Below are 20,239 nucleotides of genomic sequence, written 5' to 3' on the forward strand. Positions count from 1 at the left end.
AGGTGTTTGTGTTTGACATCTGTATACTGTACTTTTTAGCATATCTCAAGTGTTTTAGTCTCTGCCTAATAGATCTCATTAAAAAACCAGATATCAGCCCCAAGACAGTTTGTCAAAGTTAATATGAGTCCCCGTGGACAGAATTGACAATTTGTGTGTGGCTTCACGTGACAGTCTTTTCATGGTCTTGTTTGATCCTTTAACAATTGGACATTAGTCACTGATTTGTTTTACAATAACTCAATAGGATTGAACATTACCGTGTTATGCTGGATGCTTTCGAGGGTTTTCTTGTTTTGCACGTTTTCTTTGTAGCAAACAGTAAATGATGTGCTTGGTCTGCCATGGGAGCTCTAACAATTGATGGGTTTGCTTTAAGAGCAGCATGGGAAGGATGTTCCTATCCCACTGCTGTGTGCTGTGTTTAACTTGAGCCTTAATGAGCAATGGCTGTCCTGGATGCTTAAGTAATCCTAAATGCTTAGCCATCCATACCCTTGGCTTAGTTTTGCAAGAAGTAAAGGCTAACAGTGATGTTTAAAAACAAAAAAAAACCAAAAAAAAAAAAAAAAAAAAAAAAAAAAAAAAAAAAAGAAAAGCCCACCAATCCCCCCGTTTTTATAACTGAAGGGTTATGCAAATTGCAACTTTTTTATTTCTCAGATGGTTTCTTAAGGAGGGCCCATACCTACATAGTGGACACCAGCCTGGCTACAAAGTGCACTACATGGCCTGGTCTGGTCCACTGTGTTGTTTTCCTTGATAGTCTTATTTTTTAATCATTATACAGGCTGTTAATTGTTGTTCCTTCATTGGTTGTGTCATAGCATAAGCACTTCCCTCCAGCCAAGAGCTTAACTGTGAACCTGAAATGTCAGGCAAGCTTATTTAGCCTTTGAATTTGTGTGCTGTGTTTGGTCTGTCCTTCGGGGTCCTGATGTTGACTGTAGCCATTTTTCATTTAGCCCTTTTATTTGTGATTTGGCAACTAAGAAAGTAGATTTTAAATGACCTAATAAGGAAAAAAAAAATATACTTTGCATCTGTACAAATTACAAGTGTAAAATAATTTCAAACTTGAAAAAGAGAAGTAAATTCAGGATGGTCCCAACCATTCCATGAGAAGGCAAAGAGTGTGTTTTAGTTTTGCTTTTTTAAGGAAAAAAAAAATCTCATTTATACATATGTTAATCTAAGGAGATTGCAGTGATATTCCTTTAGTTATTCATGTCCAAATGCTTTGTAAGGATAATATGACTCACTAAAAGTCTAGCTTTTGTAGAAAAGGAAAATATGAACAACTTATGCACACTAAATATATATAAATATTATATATATATATATAAAAATCATAAGTTCATAACACTATTTTTCTTGGCATTACATAGTTATAATGATAACAGTAAGTATGTTCTAGGGTTAATTTTTTTTAGCAGGATAGCATGAAAATTAATTCTGATCATTGTCATTTGCTGAGCCCTGTAGAATTTTATGGCTGCACATTGTAGTATTATGGACACTCATGAGACTCCTGACTGGTTTTATCTTATTAAACAATTTTGAAATCATTAATTTTTAATTGACCTGCTTGTGGTTTTTTATCGTTTTAATTGTGTGTCTGTGTCTAAACATTGGGTGGGGATTTTTAAATTAAAAAGAAAAAAAAAAGAAAGAAAAAGTCCTGTCTAAGCATATATGTTGTAAGGTATTGTTATATGAACTTCCAAAGAGATACTAAACTGTGCGGTAATTCATTTTAAAGGATGCTTTCAGCAATTCAGTATCCTAATAAAAGTAATAATAAAAAAAGAATGATATGATGTCTAAGATATGTACAGGTCTTTTCTTGATTGAAAGTTCTAATTAAGTGAATCGAGGAAAATTAACTGAAATTAGCTGTCAGAAAGTCACATTTAAATGAGTGATGATCTGGTGTGGCAGTAAACATTTAAATGATATAAATTGCCATTTAAGTGTATGGTTTAATGTTTGTCATGCATTAATATGACATGAGACTGCAGTGACAATCAAGCAGCTTGCTCTAATTTGAACATATTTAGGGCTTTTGTGTGGAGTGCACCACACAAATTAAGACAATTGCTGGTTTTATGTGTCAATTTAAATCTTGTTTTCAGGCATCGGTTAATGAAACAAACCCATCATTTCTGTGTGCAAATTGCAGAGTGATTTCCCTGGTTTTCAGATTAATTTCAACTTCCTCTGCTCAAAATTAGGAATTTCCTTTGCAGGGAAAATGCCATTCATTTTGTTAGATGAAGAGAATATCAGTTTGTTATGTTGTTTTGTTTGCTAATTCAAATAAGAAGTACTTTGAACCCTCTGTATAAAATAGAAAAAGCAAATCCCGCTAGTGATTTAATCTAGATGAATTAACTCTTTAGATGCCAATGGTTTTTAGGTTACCTTTTAATATAGTTGTGCTGTATCTAATACCAATGTGGAGAGATTCTTTATTTTTTGGATGCTTTTGTCTTTGGGATTGGGTTGTGACTGGATAACATCTTCAGAAAAGCAGCTTAATTGTTCAGCATAGTGCTTCTGTATAGGTTTTTCTGTATAAGTTTGTATAAGAGATGTATACAAGAAATGCATAGAAGTGATAGCAGTTTGGTAGTCCAACATGTTAAATAATTTGTACCCTAACATCCCTAGTTAGTTCCATTTCCCCAAATTTATCAATCTTCTCTCTGGCTGTCAGAATCAGATAATTGTGCTGTTATTATTCACCATGCAGATCACACAGAAAAACACAATTTCATCTTGAAAGTTCATAAAAACATAGCCAGGCTGTCTACAAAGGCACAAATGCTTTCCACTTACTGCTTTTTTGTCTTATTCTCCCTGTTACAGTTTTAAAAGCAGGGTTTCCTCTTTAGTGGGAAGTAGGGCATGAGACTCAGGCATCTCTTACAGGGCCCACCTTTTGTTTGGATAGAATGTCTAAAATACTCTTTGCAATTCTGTATTGTTACAGAACAATACTTGTTAAGGTAATTTTGTATGCTGTTAAAAAAAATGCTTCTGTGATTACCAAATGATGACTATCAGGGAGACTCACGTTTATGTGTTTTGTGTGTGTGTTTTTGTTACAGGCATTAGAAAGTGAGTTTGTTTCCTGCCAGCTTCACCAGTGGATTGATCTGATTTTTGGCTACAAACAACAAGGGCCAGAGGCTGTTAGGTCACTGAATGTATTCTACTATTTGACTTATGAAGGAGCTGTTAATTTAAGTTCAATAACGGATTCCGTATTGAGAGAGGTAAGTTTGTACTTTAAATACAGAAAAGAAAAAAATCTTCATTAAACACTGCAGTGTTGAAAATGCAAAGATTCCACGTTGTTCAAGGCTTCTGGTGAATGTTCCATTTCTTTGCATTCTCTTGTGGTTTGTCTACAGGCCAGTCAAATGCAAGGTGCCTGAACCAGTTGTCACAGCACGCAGAATTAACAGAACAAGCGTGCAAGTTGCTCTTAAACTTTGTGCACCTGGATTCAGCCCAGATTGGATACCAATATAAAAATAAATGTTCGAGGATTGCTTCAGTTGCTGAAATCAGTCATTGTGTTCCCTAAGACTGGATCTTAGTGGCAAAAGGCAGTGAGCAACCTTGACTTGGCTCGCACTTCTGGATTTACTTCTGCACTTTTAACAATTCTCTTTAAGCGCAGTCTTGTATATGTAGTACGCATAAAACACTATAGTTTTGCAGCTCCCAATATTTTAATTTGATTTACTATCAAACTAAAATACCTTATCCTGTATTTTTCATATGCAGAAGTAGATATTTAAACACTGGAAAGATCAGTAGTTTTACTCAGACTCAGCATCATTCAGAAAATCTGTTTGCTGAAGTATCTCATAGGATATTGTGGGCTTAAAGAGTCCTTCCTCCTCCATCTAGACAGCTGTTAAAAAAAAAAACAGAGTGGAGTGGGCGATTCAAACAGATTTTTATTGGTTTTATGTCCTCTGTTCAGACAATACATTGGTATCAATTATAACAGCAAGTATATTAATTATAGAATAAATGTAAGTGCTACTTTGTTATAAAATATTCTCAGTCCCTGAGAACAAAGTAATGTGAATGCTATCAAGTATTTTATTTAAATGGGTGATTAGGTGTTCAACAGAGAATATATGCATGAACTGAATGAAAAAAAGAATGAATCCATTTCTGCTTACAAATATTAGGTTTGAAGTTCACAGTAGAATTCTAGGTTAATCCTACCTCAAGTTTTTGTTTGTTTTCTACTGCTTATTTAAAGAAAGTCTGAGAATAAGCGATTACTGTTTTAAATAATACTATTTTCTCTGTACATACTGGCCATCTGACTGTGTGGGGCACCTTGCCTGCCTCTTAGAGAAAGTCATCTCATAGCAACACTGTGGGTTGTAGCTGGTCTGTGTGTGCAGTGAGAAGGTTTGGGGGGTTTGCATGGCATGTGGGGTACACAGGGACTGGCTTAAGTACCAGCACAGTGTCAACATTATGTGGGTTGCCATCAGTCTGCAGACAGCATTTTGGTCTGCTTAAAGCTAAAATACTTACGTTGCACATAAATACATTTAATTGAGCTAAGAAAGGGGATACTGGGACACTTGGCTTATAAGGAAAAATGTCATCATCTGGGTTTGAAAAAGTTATTGACCTAGTACTAGAGTAATAGATGTTCACCCTGTCATGTTTTCATTTCACTGATAATGTTTGTCCACTTCTCACTGACAAGGAATTATTCTTACCTTATAAGAGTATTGGACTCTTGACGTACTTGGTTTAAGTGTGAGCTGAAATATAGACTGGGTAATGTATGTAGTTTGTTCTTAATTTTGTTATTAAATGAACCATCATTGAACTATTGCTTCTGGAACCAATAATTGAAGTAACACTAATCAAAATAGCAGTCTATGCACACAATTTTTGTTAAGCTTTTAATTTTTTTAGAACAGTTCTATTATTAGACGAACTGGGATCTATTCTATTTGTGTTGTAGTCTGACAAAAAAGTAACTCGAGACCAGGGAAGTTACAAATCTGTCTGGATGTGTGGGTCATCTCAGAGAGGCATTCACTTTGTTACCAGATATTTTGGATTTGTCATGTTTTTACTGTACTTTGCAACAATGTTTCTTTCTTTTGAGTTGTTCTGTGCTGCCTGAGCTGAGTGGCGTATAAAAATGAAAACAGAAGGGGGAATGTTGTTGAGTTCATAATAATGGAGTAGCTTAGCGGCAGCAGAATTTTGAAACACTACTGATGGTGTCAAAAATGCATAGTGATGAATGCAGGCAGCAGAATGAATGGTGTCTTATAGCACTTTTGTTCTGAGTTGCTTGAAGATTGGTCCAATGGAATACTTTTATTTAGCATTTTTGAGCAGGTCATTAAAACAGTCGAAGGATTCCTGTTAGGTATCCCTTGCTATTTGCATGTATTTTTTAAGGTGTATTTCTTATTATGTAAGTGTGTATATGCAGTTTGAGATTTGAGTATGATCAGCTCTGATGGGATATTGACAGTGCAGAGATTTAATGGCTATCATCACCAATGGTGACTTATTCTGCTTTTACTTATGGGTAGAGATGAAAGTAATGAAAAATCTGTTTGTGTGTATATCTATGTGCATAATCATTCTATATCTATGTGCTAAATGAATTTATCATGCACCTTTGACAGCATCACCTTCTTCCTGCTTGCTAATCCATCTCCCTGAGGACCCGCGCTAACGTTCTGTACTGCCAAGCAGCTTCAATCAGCATTTATTTTTCTCCTTCAGGCAACTTGCCAGAAAATATTTTGTCTTTTCTCCACCAAATTCCTGGTTAGAGGCCAAATGAATTTCTGATCTGGGAAATTAGCAGTATTTTTAGGCAGGCACGACACCTCAGATTTAGTACCTGTTTATTAGTCAAGTATTAAACTGGGAAATTTTACTCTGGATTCCTTCGTTTCAAAAAGGATGTTTTTGGCTTTTTGCTCTCAATAAGATTCGAGGCTTGGGTCTTTAAATCTCAGGAGTTGTAGCAGAAAATGTATTTTTATTTGCAAACCTAAGCCAAGGAGAAGCCTCTGTATGCTCTGAGGGCTGCAAGTTCTTGAGGCTTTTTAGGTATTGTGTGGAAATAATAGCACATGCTTAAGCCATGGCTATTTCCCCACATAGTCAATGCTAAGCCTGGGCCACATCAGTAATGAGAAGGCTATGATGCATGTGTTTCTGAAGTATCTTGCAGATATTTGTATGGATATTGGTGACCTGACTTATCAGAGAGGCCACACACAGAACAATAGTGGAAGGAACTGAGGACTGGAGGAGTGTAGGTTAATGCAGAATTTCCTTAGGTCTCCTAAATGGCTCCAACTGGCACCTTTATTTTTATAGGCAGTCAGGTTATATATATTACAAGAAGGAAGTACTCGTCTAGGAAGGAAAACTACTTGATTAAAACCATATTCCACCTTTCTTTTTTTTTTTTAAACTGAAAATGTAGAACTTTTACCTCCTCTTATACTTCTGTGAACAATTTTTTCCTGCCATTCTTTCTACCTGTGGGAATAAAGGAAGTAAAGTATTTTGAAAGGATCTGACTGCCGTAATAGAAAATCTTAAACTAAAATGCAAACCATGGGACACATGCTACCTTTTGGCAGATAAACCCTGGAGAGTGCAAAGCTTGCATAATTCAAAGGCAAATCTCGGGGGGGGTGGTGGGGAGCAGATCAAGAGAGAAGGGTTTGAGTCGCAGCCAGTGGGGGAAGGGAACTGCAACCAGGAAAAGCAAGGCAAGAGATTCAGTATCTCTGCTGGCACTACTCATCCCTGCAGAGACCATTCCTTCATCCTCCTCTTTCTCCCTCGAACCATTTTAGTAGCATTGTCATTGACTCTGATCCTTGTACTTGAGTGTCTTACTGAAGGAGGTTACAGCTGCAGAGGGAAGCTGCTGTTCAGTTGACAAGCAGTAACCATCTTTCCAGTGGAAAATACTGTATCTGCCAGCAGAGGTGTGCTGTATCTCTGCCTTCTGTTGACTTGCTCTTGAGCACCATATTTTGATCTGTGGAACTCCCAAACGCAAGATGTGCCACGGAAGGGCTCTTTTTTGATGCCTAGAGAAGAGGCAAGGAGGAGTCATGTAGCACAGATAAATGTCATCCTGCTGTTCTGGAGAGAATTCACAGCACCTTCTTATCACAAATTCTGCTCTCTTTTTGCCATAACTATCCAAGAATGGAGAAAAAAAAAAAAGCAGAATTACATGTAAGTCATTTGGACAAGCAACTGATTAAGAGCTGAAGCACAATCTGTAGAAAATAGTTTGCATCTTGGACTGATTTGTGGGTATTTCATAAGAGTCTCGATCAGAAGAATAGAAATTTCTCTTGTCTCTGGCTTAGATTCACAAAGGATGTTTGTGAATCTGGGCTGCACTCAGATTCACTGTTACTAATTAGAAGTCCATTTTTCCACTGATACTCCTGTGTAGTTAGTGTAAACACTGGATAAGAGCAAAGAAAAGAGATGAAGTTAATACTGGGAAGACAAAATATTACCTGGAGAATGCATCGTTGGTTTATCCAGGGACCCCTGCACCTCAGGAAGCATTCTGAATTTTCTACCACGCTTATCAAAAAGCACCTAACCATATTAAAAAAAAAAAAAATTAAAATAGCATCTGATATGATCTTTGAAGTCAGCAATTACGGAAGACTAATGATTTTTAAATTAGCAATAATAGCTCAAAAAACACAAGTATAAGTCCCATGCAATTAATAACCCCCATCGGGCGATTTGCTTTTAGCCTTAAATGGTTCTGTTGTTTTATACTTCTTCCTTTGAAGAGAAGGTGCCTTTTTGTTACACGAAGGTAGTCTGTTTAACATTAGGAAGCACAGCTTTCTCCATTCTCTCGGCACCTTTCTTTCTCTTGATGATATTTTATTTCCATATGAACTGAGGAGTTTCAAAAATTGTGAAGAATCAGCGTGGACGTAGCATTCGGTATGTTATTTGAATGCGCCACTTCTGATTATATACAGAGAGAAAATAATTCTTTTATTTTCAGCTTAAAGGCATATGGGATAAATTATTTTATGGATAATAGCTTTTAAATGTTGCTCAAGATTAATATCTTTGGGTAAGTTTTGTGCATCTTGGACCTATCTCTTATTAGTCTTATTTTATTTTTAAATATTTACAGTTTGAGAGACTTCTGTGCTTTCCAAAAGAAGTTACAAGGATGTTTAGTTTACATGACCCCGGTTTCATGACAGCAGTAGCAGATCTGATATCTTATCCCAGAGAAAGCATTTTGGCCTCTCTTTTAGCTGTGTTCATGGTGGGAGTAAATAGCATATTTCAGCTCTAACTCAGCTGGAAAACCCTGACAACAGTGAATCTTTCACAGTGTATAAACACAATTTGTATTTATAGCATAGTTAACATTTACTAAATAGTTGGGAAAATGATCAATCTGGTTTTAGCAAGATGGGCAACAGTCTTTGTGGCTGTGATGAGTTTTAAAATGTAGAATAAAATGGTTATAAAATACTGTCACAGAGCAGTAAATTTAGATGTGCTGAATTCAGTAAGTAACGAATTCATGCAGGCAAAATTCAGAGTACTGTAGAAACAACCTTTCAATCGTCTCTGGCCAGAAGTGTGTTGCACAGATGGCACCCTTGATGTTGTACAGCACGGGAACAGTGTGAAAAAAACAAATAAATGTTTAACGTTGGTCTTGTTTTAATTGCAAATCTATTCTAAAATACAATTATACATAACCAGAATTAAGAAAGCTGTTTTTAAAGGAAGCATACTTCATGGCTAAGGAGAGGTGGACTTGGCAATGCAACCAAACTCATGCTTGGTCCTGGTCTTTTCCAGGGAAGGCACCCAGAGCAAGAGTGTGTAACACAGGCAGGGCCTCCCGTGTGGGCAGGTAGCACTGCTCCAGGAAATCAGCTTGTCTGGGCATCAGGACTCTCCCATGAAAGGAAGTACTTTCTTCTAGTGAAAAGAGCATTAAAATAACAGGAGCACCATTCCTGCCACCACTCAGTGTCATTTACCTATTAGTTCTCACACCTCAGCTCACGCTGTGACCTGCTTGTGGTGTTGGAGTGAACAGGCAAAATGAGCATAAGCAAGTGTTTACTGTGATATCTGGGAGGTGTGGTGCTTCTTTGATTCCATTCAGCCCAGAGTTTGACATGACAAATGGGGATTTATTGCCCTTTGTCTCAACTTAAATATTTACTACAGTGCTTAGAAACAGACATGGAAAGTACTCGGCTAGGTTCTGATCCAGAAAAATATGTTGTTCTCTTTTATCCTTCATTATAGAATAGATTCTAATTTTACCTGCTGCTTCTGCTTCTCTATCCAGCAGGCAAAGGATAGTTTAGAGTTAATTAAAATAGGACTGAGATGCTTTGGCTGGAAGTATTAAAGCTTTTTGAAAGCAGGTAACTAATGTGAATTAGTTCTTCAGCACAGGATGCTTTTTTCCTCAGCCTCTGATTGAAATTCAAAGATAGAAATTTTCAGCGCAGTCAGTTCCCTCACCTCTTCTTGCTTGACCTGTCTTGTGGATCTATCAGAGCCAGAGAGGTCTTGAGACCCCCTGGGCTCGTTACATTTTCATTTGTGCCTGGCTGGTCAGTCTTAGATAACTGACATATTTGTTGGCCAGCATTAAATAAGAGAGAGTAATCACAAGGTAAACAAGGTATGGATAAAAGCCATGTTCATAATCCTTCAAAAATAACTTTTTTAATAGAAATTATTTCTATTTTTAAACTTCTTTTCCTCTTCCATATGTGGAAAGGATGAGGTATACTTCTGTATGATAGCTACAGTTATCATATACTAAGTCATTTAGCTTGAATGAAACATGGAAGTGAATAGGCTACAAAACTTTCTTTGTGTCATCAGCATGCTTTGATTATTTGCAGGTTCTTTATGCTGTCCAAACAATCGACTTTCACAGTAATTGGGAAACTAAAAAATTTTGTTTGCAATGTTTTCATCCGATTTGCTTGTTGCAGCCTAGGGTATCTAGCTCGTCAGTGTTCCCACTGTGTCTGTAGATGTGTGTGGTATTTACTTACCGCACTTTATTATTTTAGTTATTAGTTATGTTTGATCAATAGCTGCTGCTTGAGTGAGAAAGCTTATGGTCGACGAAGGTGCTTTTCCTCAAGCAGTGTCTAAAAATCAAGTCTCAGTTAAATGTTACATGCTATTAAATAATAACAAAAAGTTCATTCATTGCAGTAGAAGACTCAGAGAGAGTATTTTCCCCATAGTTTGGAAACAGCAAATTTGGTCTTGCATGTAGTGGTTATGAGAGTTTAAATAAATGTATTTCATAGCTTAGCAAAATTAATTATTTGTTTCTTTTTCACAGTTGTTACACATTCTGAAAGATGATCACATAAGAGTTTAAGGACCGTTAATTTTTGGATTTTTACATCAGTGTATTAACCTCCTTCAGATTGAAATGTTTTATTTCAATTAAACTTTTTTATTTAATAAATAGAGATGACATCAAAGTTTAAGAAATTCTGTGGAATGCTAACAGATTGGATTGGATTGCTTTTTTCCAGAGAAGAAAGTTTTATATCAGAATATTTGGGATCAGCTAAGTAGCAAGTAGACTGTGAGAAGGTAGCAAGTTTTAGAGACTATATTTAGCTATTTAGAAGAGTAAATGAATAATACTAGAAATTGATGAAGTTTGAGGGTATTGCACGTGGCAATACCACTGTTTTCTCTGTGATAATTATTGAATTTAAATGAAGCAGTGAGTTGCTTTCTTGAAATCTTCATCTGCCACGGCAAAGAGAGATTGAAACAGTTTGGGTTGTGGTGCTCAAATAAAACAGAAACAGTTATATTTTAAAAAACCAGTCCCAGAGCTGCTTAGGATTTTGCATGTACTGAATACAGTTTTACTTGCAGGTCTTTAAATTCATCTCGACTCTCTTTTTAAACTCTTTTCCCTTTTTATTTTGTCAGTCTCTTTGAAGTACTACCAGGCCTGTTTTTGTAGTTCTAGTGGTTTTTATCTGCTTCTTTCCAGTAGCCAAAGATTTAGGTGTTTTGAATGAGCACATCAGTGCTCCAGACAGAGATACTGTTTGAAATTATCCATGAACCCAGTGCCTCTGAACATTATTGAGTGACATTTGTTTCTGTTGGTTGTGTCTGCTCTGACTAACTGGTTTCTTTCAGATTGGCAGCTGGGATTACGCCGCAGTAGACGGACAGCTGCGTGAGCTGGAGATTGCAGCCAGGCCGTGCTGTGCCTCTGTTTAATATGCCTGGAATGTATATATTCAGATTGGAACAACTTGCGTGGCCCTGAGGGGATTCTATTCGTATTCTCACAAACTGTGATTACTTCCTGTTTTACTTTGATTGCCATGTAATTGTCATACTGATTTGTCTGGACAAAAAGACTTCATTTTTCTTTATTCTCGCAGAAAATTTCTTAGTGTAGTTTGCGAGCTGGGTTAGGGGTTTTGTTTTTAAAGATGTGGTGGAAGGCATCCTATGCTGTGCTCCTTTCTACACTTTTCTGATGCAAATGGAATAATGTATTATTCATATATTGAATCTCAAATAGCTTTGAGAAAAAAGGTAATCCTGCATAGGGTAACCCCTCCCCCTCCAGGTATCTGCAGTAGTTTGGATTTTATAAATAACAACTGGTTAGACTTAGTAATCAATCTCCAGACAACTCTGGTATTTTGAGCAGGCAGAAGGAAGTGAAACTGGAGAGTGGGAAGAAGAAAAGAAAAATATTATACAGCAGATGTGTTTCCTGCAAGGAAGCTAAAAAGAATGGAGAAAAACCTCTATGCTTAGTTTAAATTTGATGGCTTTAATTTCTACGTGTATCTGTTGTTTTCTTGTGTAATGAGGCACGCTCAGTTTTGTTACATACATCCCTCATGCACCACAGCAGGCAAAGGTTGTGCACTTTTTGCTTCATAGCAACTCTCTCATGTACTCTAATAATGCCCCCCTCTGTGGGCTGTTGACAGTATTTCTGCCCACGCTTCAGCTCTGAAGCCATAAACCTGTGGTGCTTGGGTTGAAGTAGAACCTGCATTAGTGGGCAGTAACAGGCACCTTCTACACCCTGCTTGGTTAACAGAGGGTATATCACAAACATTTTGCACTTGGATTTAATGATACCTAGAGAACAGTATATAGCTCTTGATCTTGCAACATCTTTTCTTTAGCCTTTTTTCTGTCCTTGCTCCATTCCCTCTCTGCCATTTGTAAGAATTCAAAGCTAATAAAGACAGTTTTCTTAAATCAGTATGTTAAGTGAGTAGTGCAATGAGAAAACACAAATTTGAAGTGATTCAATTCAAAAGGTTTGATTTGTGAAGTCAAAACAAGAGAAACAATTTTCTGGTTTGACATGCAGAAAGTAGACTGCTCATTTTATTTTCAAAACAGTGAATGGGAGTGTGTGAATTTATGATACTAACATTTGAGCGCTGTATTTTTTCCTTGGGTCAAGTGTAGTGCAATGTCCCCAGGGCAGGTGTACAGTCAGCCAGCACATATACATTGCCTGTGTCAGAAAAGCATTTTGCCCATTTTTCATATTCTTGATCTAATGGGGACTGTTAGGAAACAAGGGAGATGGTGCTACAAAGAGCTTCTCTTTATAGTCTTCTGCGTCTTTTCAGCAGTTTTATCTAGTTGTTATGAATCGTGCTTGTTCTCTGGCCACTGTTACCCGTGTTTCCGCAGTCTGTGAGGAATTTAACTAAGACTCTTCCTGTAGGAGCATAAGTGGCTCTCTGCTCAGAGGAGGTTTTCTGATCACTTGTTAGCAGAGCTTGATTTTAATCACTGTCCCGTGGGGAAAGGAGCTCGTCGGTTGGCCTCTAAGCCATTCAACTTCACTGTCTGAGGGGAAACCTGTCAAATAGTCTGTGTTCTCTGATGCTGTAAAGCAACATCTGGGTGGAAGGAAAGGAAAAGCAAGTAATCACTATTGCATATCGCTCAAGCCAATAGAACTCACTAAGGAACATGTGTGTAAACCTTTTTGAATATTGAAAAGTGAGGTAGGAGCGGCAGAGAGCCAAAGTAATTATTTTTGCAAGGGCTGTTATTTTCTGGACATAAATACTGGGTAGAAGGATGGAGGATGAACCCAAAACGTTTTCTGTCCGTGACACGTATGCTGAAATAATATGTATTACAATGCGTGATGTTATTTCACCTGGGTTTTCAAATGTTTGGCAATTAAGTCTTAGGGATTTGAGAAGTAACTGGGAATACTTAGGTGTAGATCTGCAAGGGCATTGAAAGCAGCCTCTTTGTAGGGAATAGTAAGGTTGTAGCTTGTCATGCCCTCAGACCCAGGCGTGCATTTTAACATGTGTGTGCTGTGCCCTTGGACTCTTCAGGCAGTTCGATGTTTTGTGTCTGAGGAGCCATGATGAAAGCAACTCCGAGCTAGTCCCTTTAAAGGTCTTTAAATCTGGAGTTAAATGGTGTATGTCTTGCCTTTTAACTATTATGGGCCTTCATTTCAGGATTTGAATTCAAAACTGGAGACCGTTTCATTCTTTCTCTGTGACACTCACTGCACTTCCCCCTCCACCCGCCCTCTCTCATATTTAATTTTATAGTTCTCAGACATAAACATGAAAAAAAAGCAATTTTGACTTAGTTTCTGAGTGTTGCTGCAAAGAAAAGTAACAAACATCTGTTTTTACCTTAACTGCATCCATATGTTCAACCTCCCCATCACCCTCCTTCCCAAAAAATTTACAGCCGTATTTGGTGGGTACTGCATACTGTTGAATTAACTTTCTTCACAGTTAGATTAGAGGGTAAGTTCAGAGACTGAAAATATCCGTACTAAGCAGTGGCTAGAAGCTACATTATAACTGAGCCAAGTTTTCAAGTTTTTTACTCTTCCTCTCTTAATTTATTTCCATATTCCCCTTCTCCCCTTCCACCCCCCAAGAAAAGAGGAGATGATCTGGGAGACTTTTTAAGGAACAGGTTATTGTGGTAACCAGATAAATGTTAACTTGTGAAATTTGCTTATGGCTTTCATGCTTCTAAATTAATTAACATTCAAAACACTGTGTTATGTAAGTATGTGATTTGAGATGCATACTGTGTGGATTATTGTAAAGGGTTGCTTACCTTGTTTCATTTTATTACTTCTTGTTGTAGCATCTGGAACAATTCTGGCCTTACCAAAGTTTTGGTTTTGTAGAGGATTAATAGGAAGAAGGCAGTTTTACGGAGATATTTGAGAAGCAATGAAACAAAATGTTGAACGATACTATCTTTTAGTTTGTGGTGTGCAGCATGCTTTCAGCAATAAGAGTTCGTAGAGCTAAAGATATCTTTCAAACAAAGGCAGTGCCTTTAATAGATGTGAAACTAGTGAAATTTCCCAAATATTTCTACCTACAGTCATCTAAATGGTCGTATGCTCCAGAGGGATTCAGCGGTGTGAGATCACAGGCCCTTCCTTTGCTGCTAGAAGCAGCTGTCTGTCTCTTAGTAATACTGAAAACTCAGTTAGAATCTGGGCTATAATACATTAGAAAGCAAGTGGATGACTTTTCAACTGTTGGTCATTTTACTGTATATTCTCAGGTAAGTAGTAGGTTGCTTTCTTCAAAGGAGATATTAATTATAACTCTGAGGAAAAGATTCCTTGCTCCTGCCTGATTTTCTTTGACAGGTTGAACAAAAGTCTGATTGACATCTGGTGGTTCTTTCTAATATTATGTAAATTGAGAGAGCGGGGATTGACTGTAGCTGCACCATCACATTTCTGCTGACAGAGGAAGGTCATCTTTCCGTATGTGATCCTTCTGACTGAGACATCAGAACCTTGAGTCGACATCTGGGTTGACTTCAAATACAATCTAGGAAAAGAAGGGAATCATTTGGGGTTGCTAATACACTCTCTTAGTCATTATTACGAAATGTGGAAGTTAAATAAAGAAACCTTTACATTTTTTTCTTGGTAATTAGAAGGAATGCAGGAGATTTTTTTTTCGGAAGTCTAGCCACTATGTCTAGACGTATTTGTCCAAGTGGTGTTGCCTTTACTCAAGAGTTGTTCAGATTTCTTTTGGATCTCTTGAAGACACTAGTAAAGACGACGTACAGATGCCAGTATCTTTGCTTTTATACTCTATGTGCAGTTTTGATGTTTTATGAAACCTTTTTACCTGTAGCATGACATGATGTGATTGTGGATTTTCCCCAGTTCTCTTGGCTAAAAGGGAAAGATACTGTCAGGGGACTACTGCAGTCCTGGAACTGTAGATGCTCGTATTTTTTTGAAAGGACCAGATGGAACCTAATGAGTCTAAAAGACTTGTTTGTGATGGAACTGTACATCACAAACTCAAGCTAGATCATGAACAGGGATGTAGAAACTGACTGTTAAGACTGAAAACAGAGAATTTGTGATCCTCTGGGACAGGTTTTGGCAAAGTCATTGTCCCATTGGCCAGAATTTTCACCAGGTCTGACAGAACACTGTGAAAACAGGCAGTGACTATCGACTGGTGGGTTGAGTAGCATATTTTATACTTCTTTGTAATATCCCAGAGAGATTCTCTTCTGCACTGAGAATGGGTGGGAGACAAATAGCTGTTCTCGTGCTGCTGTTGGGTGGTCTAGGAGTGTGATTGTGATGAGCATCGTGTGTGAGAGTAAGGAGTGGAATCATAACTGTGTCTCTTCCAGTTTTTACATTGCTGGAAGGTAGTGAGTTCCTCTGAGATCTGGACTGTGGAAAACAGCATTCTGACTGTTGATCTTCCGTTGGTTTAAAGCAATTATAACATCTGATTTTTCGTTTTACATCAATTTTGGTTCTTGTTATGATGAATGTATTGGAAATTTGAAATACTCTGCATCAATTTGTGATATCTTGTGTTTCATTTTCCCTTAGTACTGGCATTATGTAAGAGTCTATAATTTCAAGTGGTAGCATTGGGAATTAAAGGACATACTAGATTCCATGATTAAGAAAAAATTCTGATTTCCTTTAAATGCTGAACGTGGGCATTTGGGAATGAAAGTTTCTGTATTGATCATAAGTCAATATACAAGGAAGTTAACAAATCTGAAGCTTATTATTTCCTCACTTTCTTCTATTTTCATCTCTAAAAGAAATGCATAGGAGTTGTACTTCAAGAATATTTTATTAATTTTGAATAACTTATTAGTTATATATTTAATAGGAAATAAATAGTAGATCCTATGGACTGTAGATTTGCCCTAAATATTTTGACAAGCATAGAATAATTGACATCAAGGACAGTCTGCTTTCTGCTCCCCCTGTATTCTTCTGGTGCTACCCTCAATGCAACGCAGAATTCCCATTTGCTAATAAAAATATGCCTCTTAATCTGCAAGTAAATGTAGGCATATCTTTTTAAAATCTGCATGTTTTGAAACTAACAGCTTTTATGGAAGGGGTAGAGCTGCTGACCATTATGCTGTTGCTTTGTTAATGCCTCATGTCTTAAGAGACCTCAAAGCCTTTGTAATTCCCTTGATATCTCGAGTCACAAAACCCCAGATTTGAATTTTAATGTCTCATCAGCAGGAAGGAGACTTGTATGGTCTTAGTGAGCTTTAGTGTTTCATGAACTGATATTGCTGTTCCTCAAAATGTACTCATGGAATCACAGTGTGTGTATGTCAGATTTCAGCCAGCTTTTTGATAAACTTACTTATTCATCAGTTCTTTGAAGATTATGGCGCTTCCCAGAGTGGGCAAGAGTGTTAGAATCTGGTCACAGAGTGATTTCAACTCCTGCTCTGATGAGTTCAGAAGTTTCAAAAGCCCTGACAAATGTATTAAGATCAAGTGTTTTGGATGGCATGTTTCCTATCAGAGGATGATTATTTTAAGGCCTCAGGTGCATTCTACTTTTGGCTTTGTTATTTCTGTAACAGGAGAACACTGTGTGTCCTAGTAATGGTCTTTATTATCTAAAAATAGTTGTTTGCAACAATAAGATCAGCATAAGTGTTATCCCATTGTCTCAGAAATTTTAATGAGTGGCTAAAGTAGAATAAGAAATAAAAGTGTTGGTATGATGATATTCATATAGCTATAAAAGTAGCTAGAGGTTTGGTGGTTTAGCATTCAAGCATCCCATTTAAAACACTTCTTTGAAGGGCCTGATTTTCAAGACTTCTTTTGAAAAGAGAACCTAGTAATGCCTCACCTTAGGTACTCAACATCACTGGATGCTTTTGGGAATGTAGAGCTCAGTGCTCCGTGCAACAGAGAAACTGAAGTATGGGCCCATGTTCAGTCTGTTATCCCACAGCAAATGCAAGGTAGTTCAGCTCACCATGAAAGAGATGTAAACTAAGATGAAGGATTTAAGATTTTGTGTAGTATCAGCCTGTTTCTGTGAATAGTGCAGGGGCCAGTCTGACAAGGAATAACTTGTTGAATTTTGGCTGCTTAATGTTGTTACCTTTAAGCCAGTAGGCCAAGAGGTGGCAACATGGAAAACTAGTTGGACATGCCTAGGCAGGAGGTACAAGTTCACACATTTCAGAATAATTATTTTTAAGAAATCACTAAGCATGAGATGATATTTTCATGTATTGCCTATGAAGAAAGTGCTAAAGCATGTTGCTGAAGATACAGAGAAACTTTAAAAAAACCTCTCATACCTTCACATTCTCCTTTAGCTGCATTTAATATTAGTTGTTAGTTTAATGCATCCTAATGTTGTTTGCTCTTTTGGAATAAACCTCAAAGTAAGAAAAAAGCACAGCATTGCTGTGAAGCTAAGCAGTGGAGTTTAAATAGAAGGAAAGTAGAACACTCTTAATACCTACAGAAACTTTTTAAAATATAACTTTTGCTTTTGAATTATGATACAAACAGCATAAGCCAGTGTTAGAAAGGAAAAATGGAGCCAATAAAGAGGGTTTCTGATTATAATAGCTTGTTTCTGTTTAATATCATTGAGCAGGATGAGGTTTTGCAGAGTTTCTCATGGAAATAGCATCCACAGTACTAAAGTGATTACCTCATTCTTAGTACCAGTGCCAAGCACTTAGCCCCACAGTGAACACACGGGCTTGATTTTCAACATGAAACAAGCCAGAAGTGTGGAATGACATTTTCAGGTGACAGTTATGGTTCTATTGCCTGTAATTAGCACCTCTTAACATGCAAACCTGCCTGTGCCTTTTCCAGGCTGTTGAAGCTCAAATACGAAGTTTTGGACAGACCCCTTCCCAACTGCTCATAGAACCACATCCTCCAAGAAGCTCTGCCATGCAGGTGGTAAGTGCCATGTTAACCCTTTGTGACCTGCTGTTGTGCTCACTTCCTTTGCTGTCTTAAAGTTGCAGAACTGGCCACTTCACTTTGCTTTTATGTGGTCATGGAATTATGTTATTAAAAACAGCAGATGAGTTATGATTTGGTAGGAGTGTATGCAGTGCTTAACTCTTTTTTTTTATTTATTGCTGAAAGGATTGCATTGATTTCTAGTACAGACTTTTTTTGTCAGTGTAATCTAAGAACACTTCATCAGTTGATTTTTGTTAATACCATACCTGTACAGGTGAGAGCCAGTCATCATGGAGACAATTTAGTTAATCTTTGGCAGATTCCCCAAGAAGCATGGATTTAGGAGGTGGAACTTCCTTGTCTTTTCCCCCAGGCATAGGTTTTCCCCTAAAACCAGGATTACTAGGAATTCATGAGCTGAAACTAACATAGCAAAGAATGTGACTAAATGTGTTTTGCAGTAAAGCTAGGGTGATAAAATCCAGGCAGTGAGCATTAACATGCTTTCCCTTTTACCTCTACTTGTGTCGAATATAATTTTATTATACAAACTATTATTTTATTACTGATTACTTTTCATATCATGTTGTGTGCAGTCTTTGGGTTTAAAATATCATTTGTGTTGTCATAGATCCAGAACTAAGTATGTTAAGTGATATTCTGACAAGTGGAGCTAATGGTCTACTAATTCACAGTTTTCAAAAGGTTATGTTCCCTTATTGTTAAGATGAACATTTTACACTGCAATATAAGAAAAAGACATTTTCTTCTTGTATGTCCTGTAGGACATATGTCCTACTCAAGCAGACTGAGGTTAATAGTTTTAAAACATAACTGAAGTGGAGAAGGTTTTAAAAAATTTCACAAAAATCTGGCATGATTCCAAAGTAGATTGCAAATCTTGTGGTGTAGGAGTCTGATAAATCTAAACTTTCTTGTCAAATTGAGCTACTAGCCTTCCTCAAATGGGTCACTTGTTGTACATGAGACCTGCTCAGCTCAGTGTCCCCCCATCCCCACCACCCTTCCTGCAGCCAGTACATACCACGCTTGGGCAGCTGTGCCATGGTCGTGCTCCTGCCCTGGGATCCCCTGTAAGGGATGCACAGAGATGATTGTGCTGGTTTGTGGTCTGCTGGCCCGTTGGACCTCCCACGGAGTGTCCCAGTCTCGCAGAGCCCTGCAGTGCCTTGTGTGTGCAACCCACAGGGCTCTCTCTTTGTGAAGAGCTCTGTTAACAGGGATGTTGGAGGGCCCAAACGCTCCCATCGTGCAGCTCCATGCCATGTGTGTGTCCATCTGTCATGGTGCCATGCACTAGGCACTTGCTCTAATTTAAAGGGATTTGTTTCAGAAAGAGAAGGAACTTGAGAAGTTGCTTGTTGACGTGTTTGTCAGACCCATTGTTATGTGAATAAATTTGATACTAGGAAGCAGTTCGTGTGGTTTTATCATAGTGTTTTTCATGATGCTGAAATATAAAAGATTTAGTACGTAATATAAGAAGTTAGATTCTCTGATGTTAACTGTTTCTAACTCCTGTGGTTTTTTGGGCTGGGGTACACCCAGAAAAAAAAGTCCTTAGTTCTCTACTTGCTTTGACCGGTTTTGTGGGTATTAATACGTGATTTTATAATAGCACTACATTAGGTGGTTTTAAAAGTAGTTTAAAAGTAGTTCCTGGAGCTGAAATACAGCAAGGATATTTTTCCTGTCACAATTTTGAATTATTTCTAGCTCTGTTATTTACTGAGTTTTGTTTTCACATGTGTGTGTGTGCATGACTGCATGAATACAGCCGGATTGGAAGCTACCACGTGCTGTGTTAAGTGCACAAGCCATAATATACACCAGGTGTAGTAATTAGCA

At 37.5% G+C, this 20,239-nt stretch overlaps 1 protein-coding gene across 2 annotated transcripts in view; it reads left to right on the forward strand.

Annotated features, from left to right (window-relative positions):
- LRBA (LPS responsive beige-like anchor protein) overlaps positions 1-20,239 on the forward strand; it is a 402,048-nt gene that overhangs the window by 338,141 nt on the left and 43,668 nt on the right. For both annotated transcript variants that reach the window (XM_039391039.1, XM_039391040.1), the window contains 2 exons: positions 3,114-3,281; positions 18,272-18,361. In XM_039391039.1, the coding sequence (XP_039246973.1) occupies positions 3,114-3,281; positions 18,272-18,361 (258 nt within the window). The remainder of the gene's footprint in view (positions 1-3,113; positions 3,282-18,271; positions 18,362-20,239) is intronic.

This window comes from Pipra filicauda, unplaced genomic scaffold, assembly GCF_003945595.2.
Source record: "Pipra filicauda isolate LSUMZ 115617 unplaced genomic scaffold, ASM394559v2 scaffold8_size5757611_pilon, whole genome shotgun sequence".
Taxonomy (NCBI): domain Eukaryota; kingdom Metazoa; phylum Chordata; class Aves; order Passeriformes; family Pipridae; genus Pipra; species Pipra filicauda.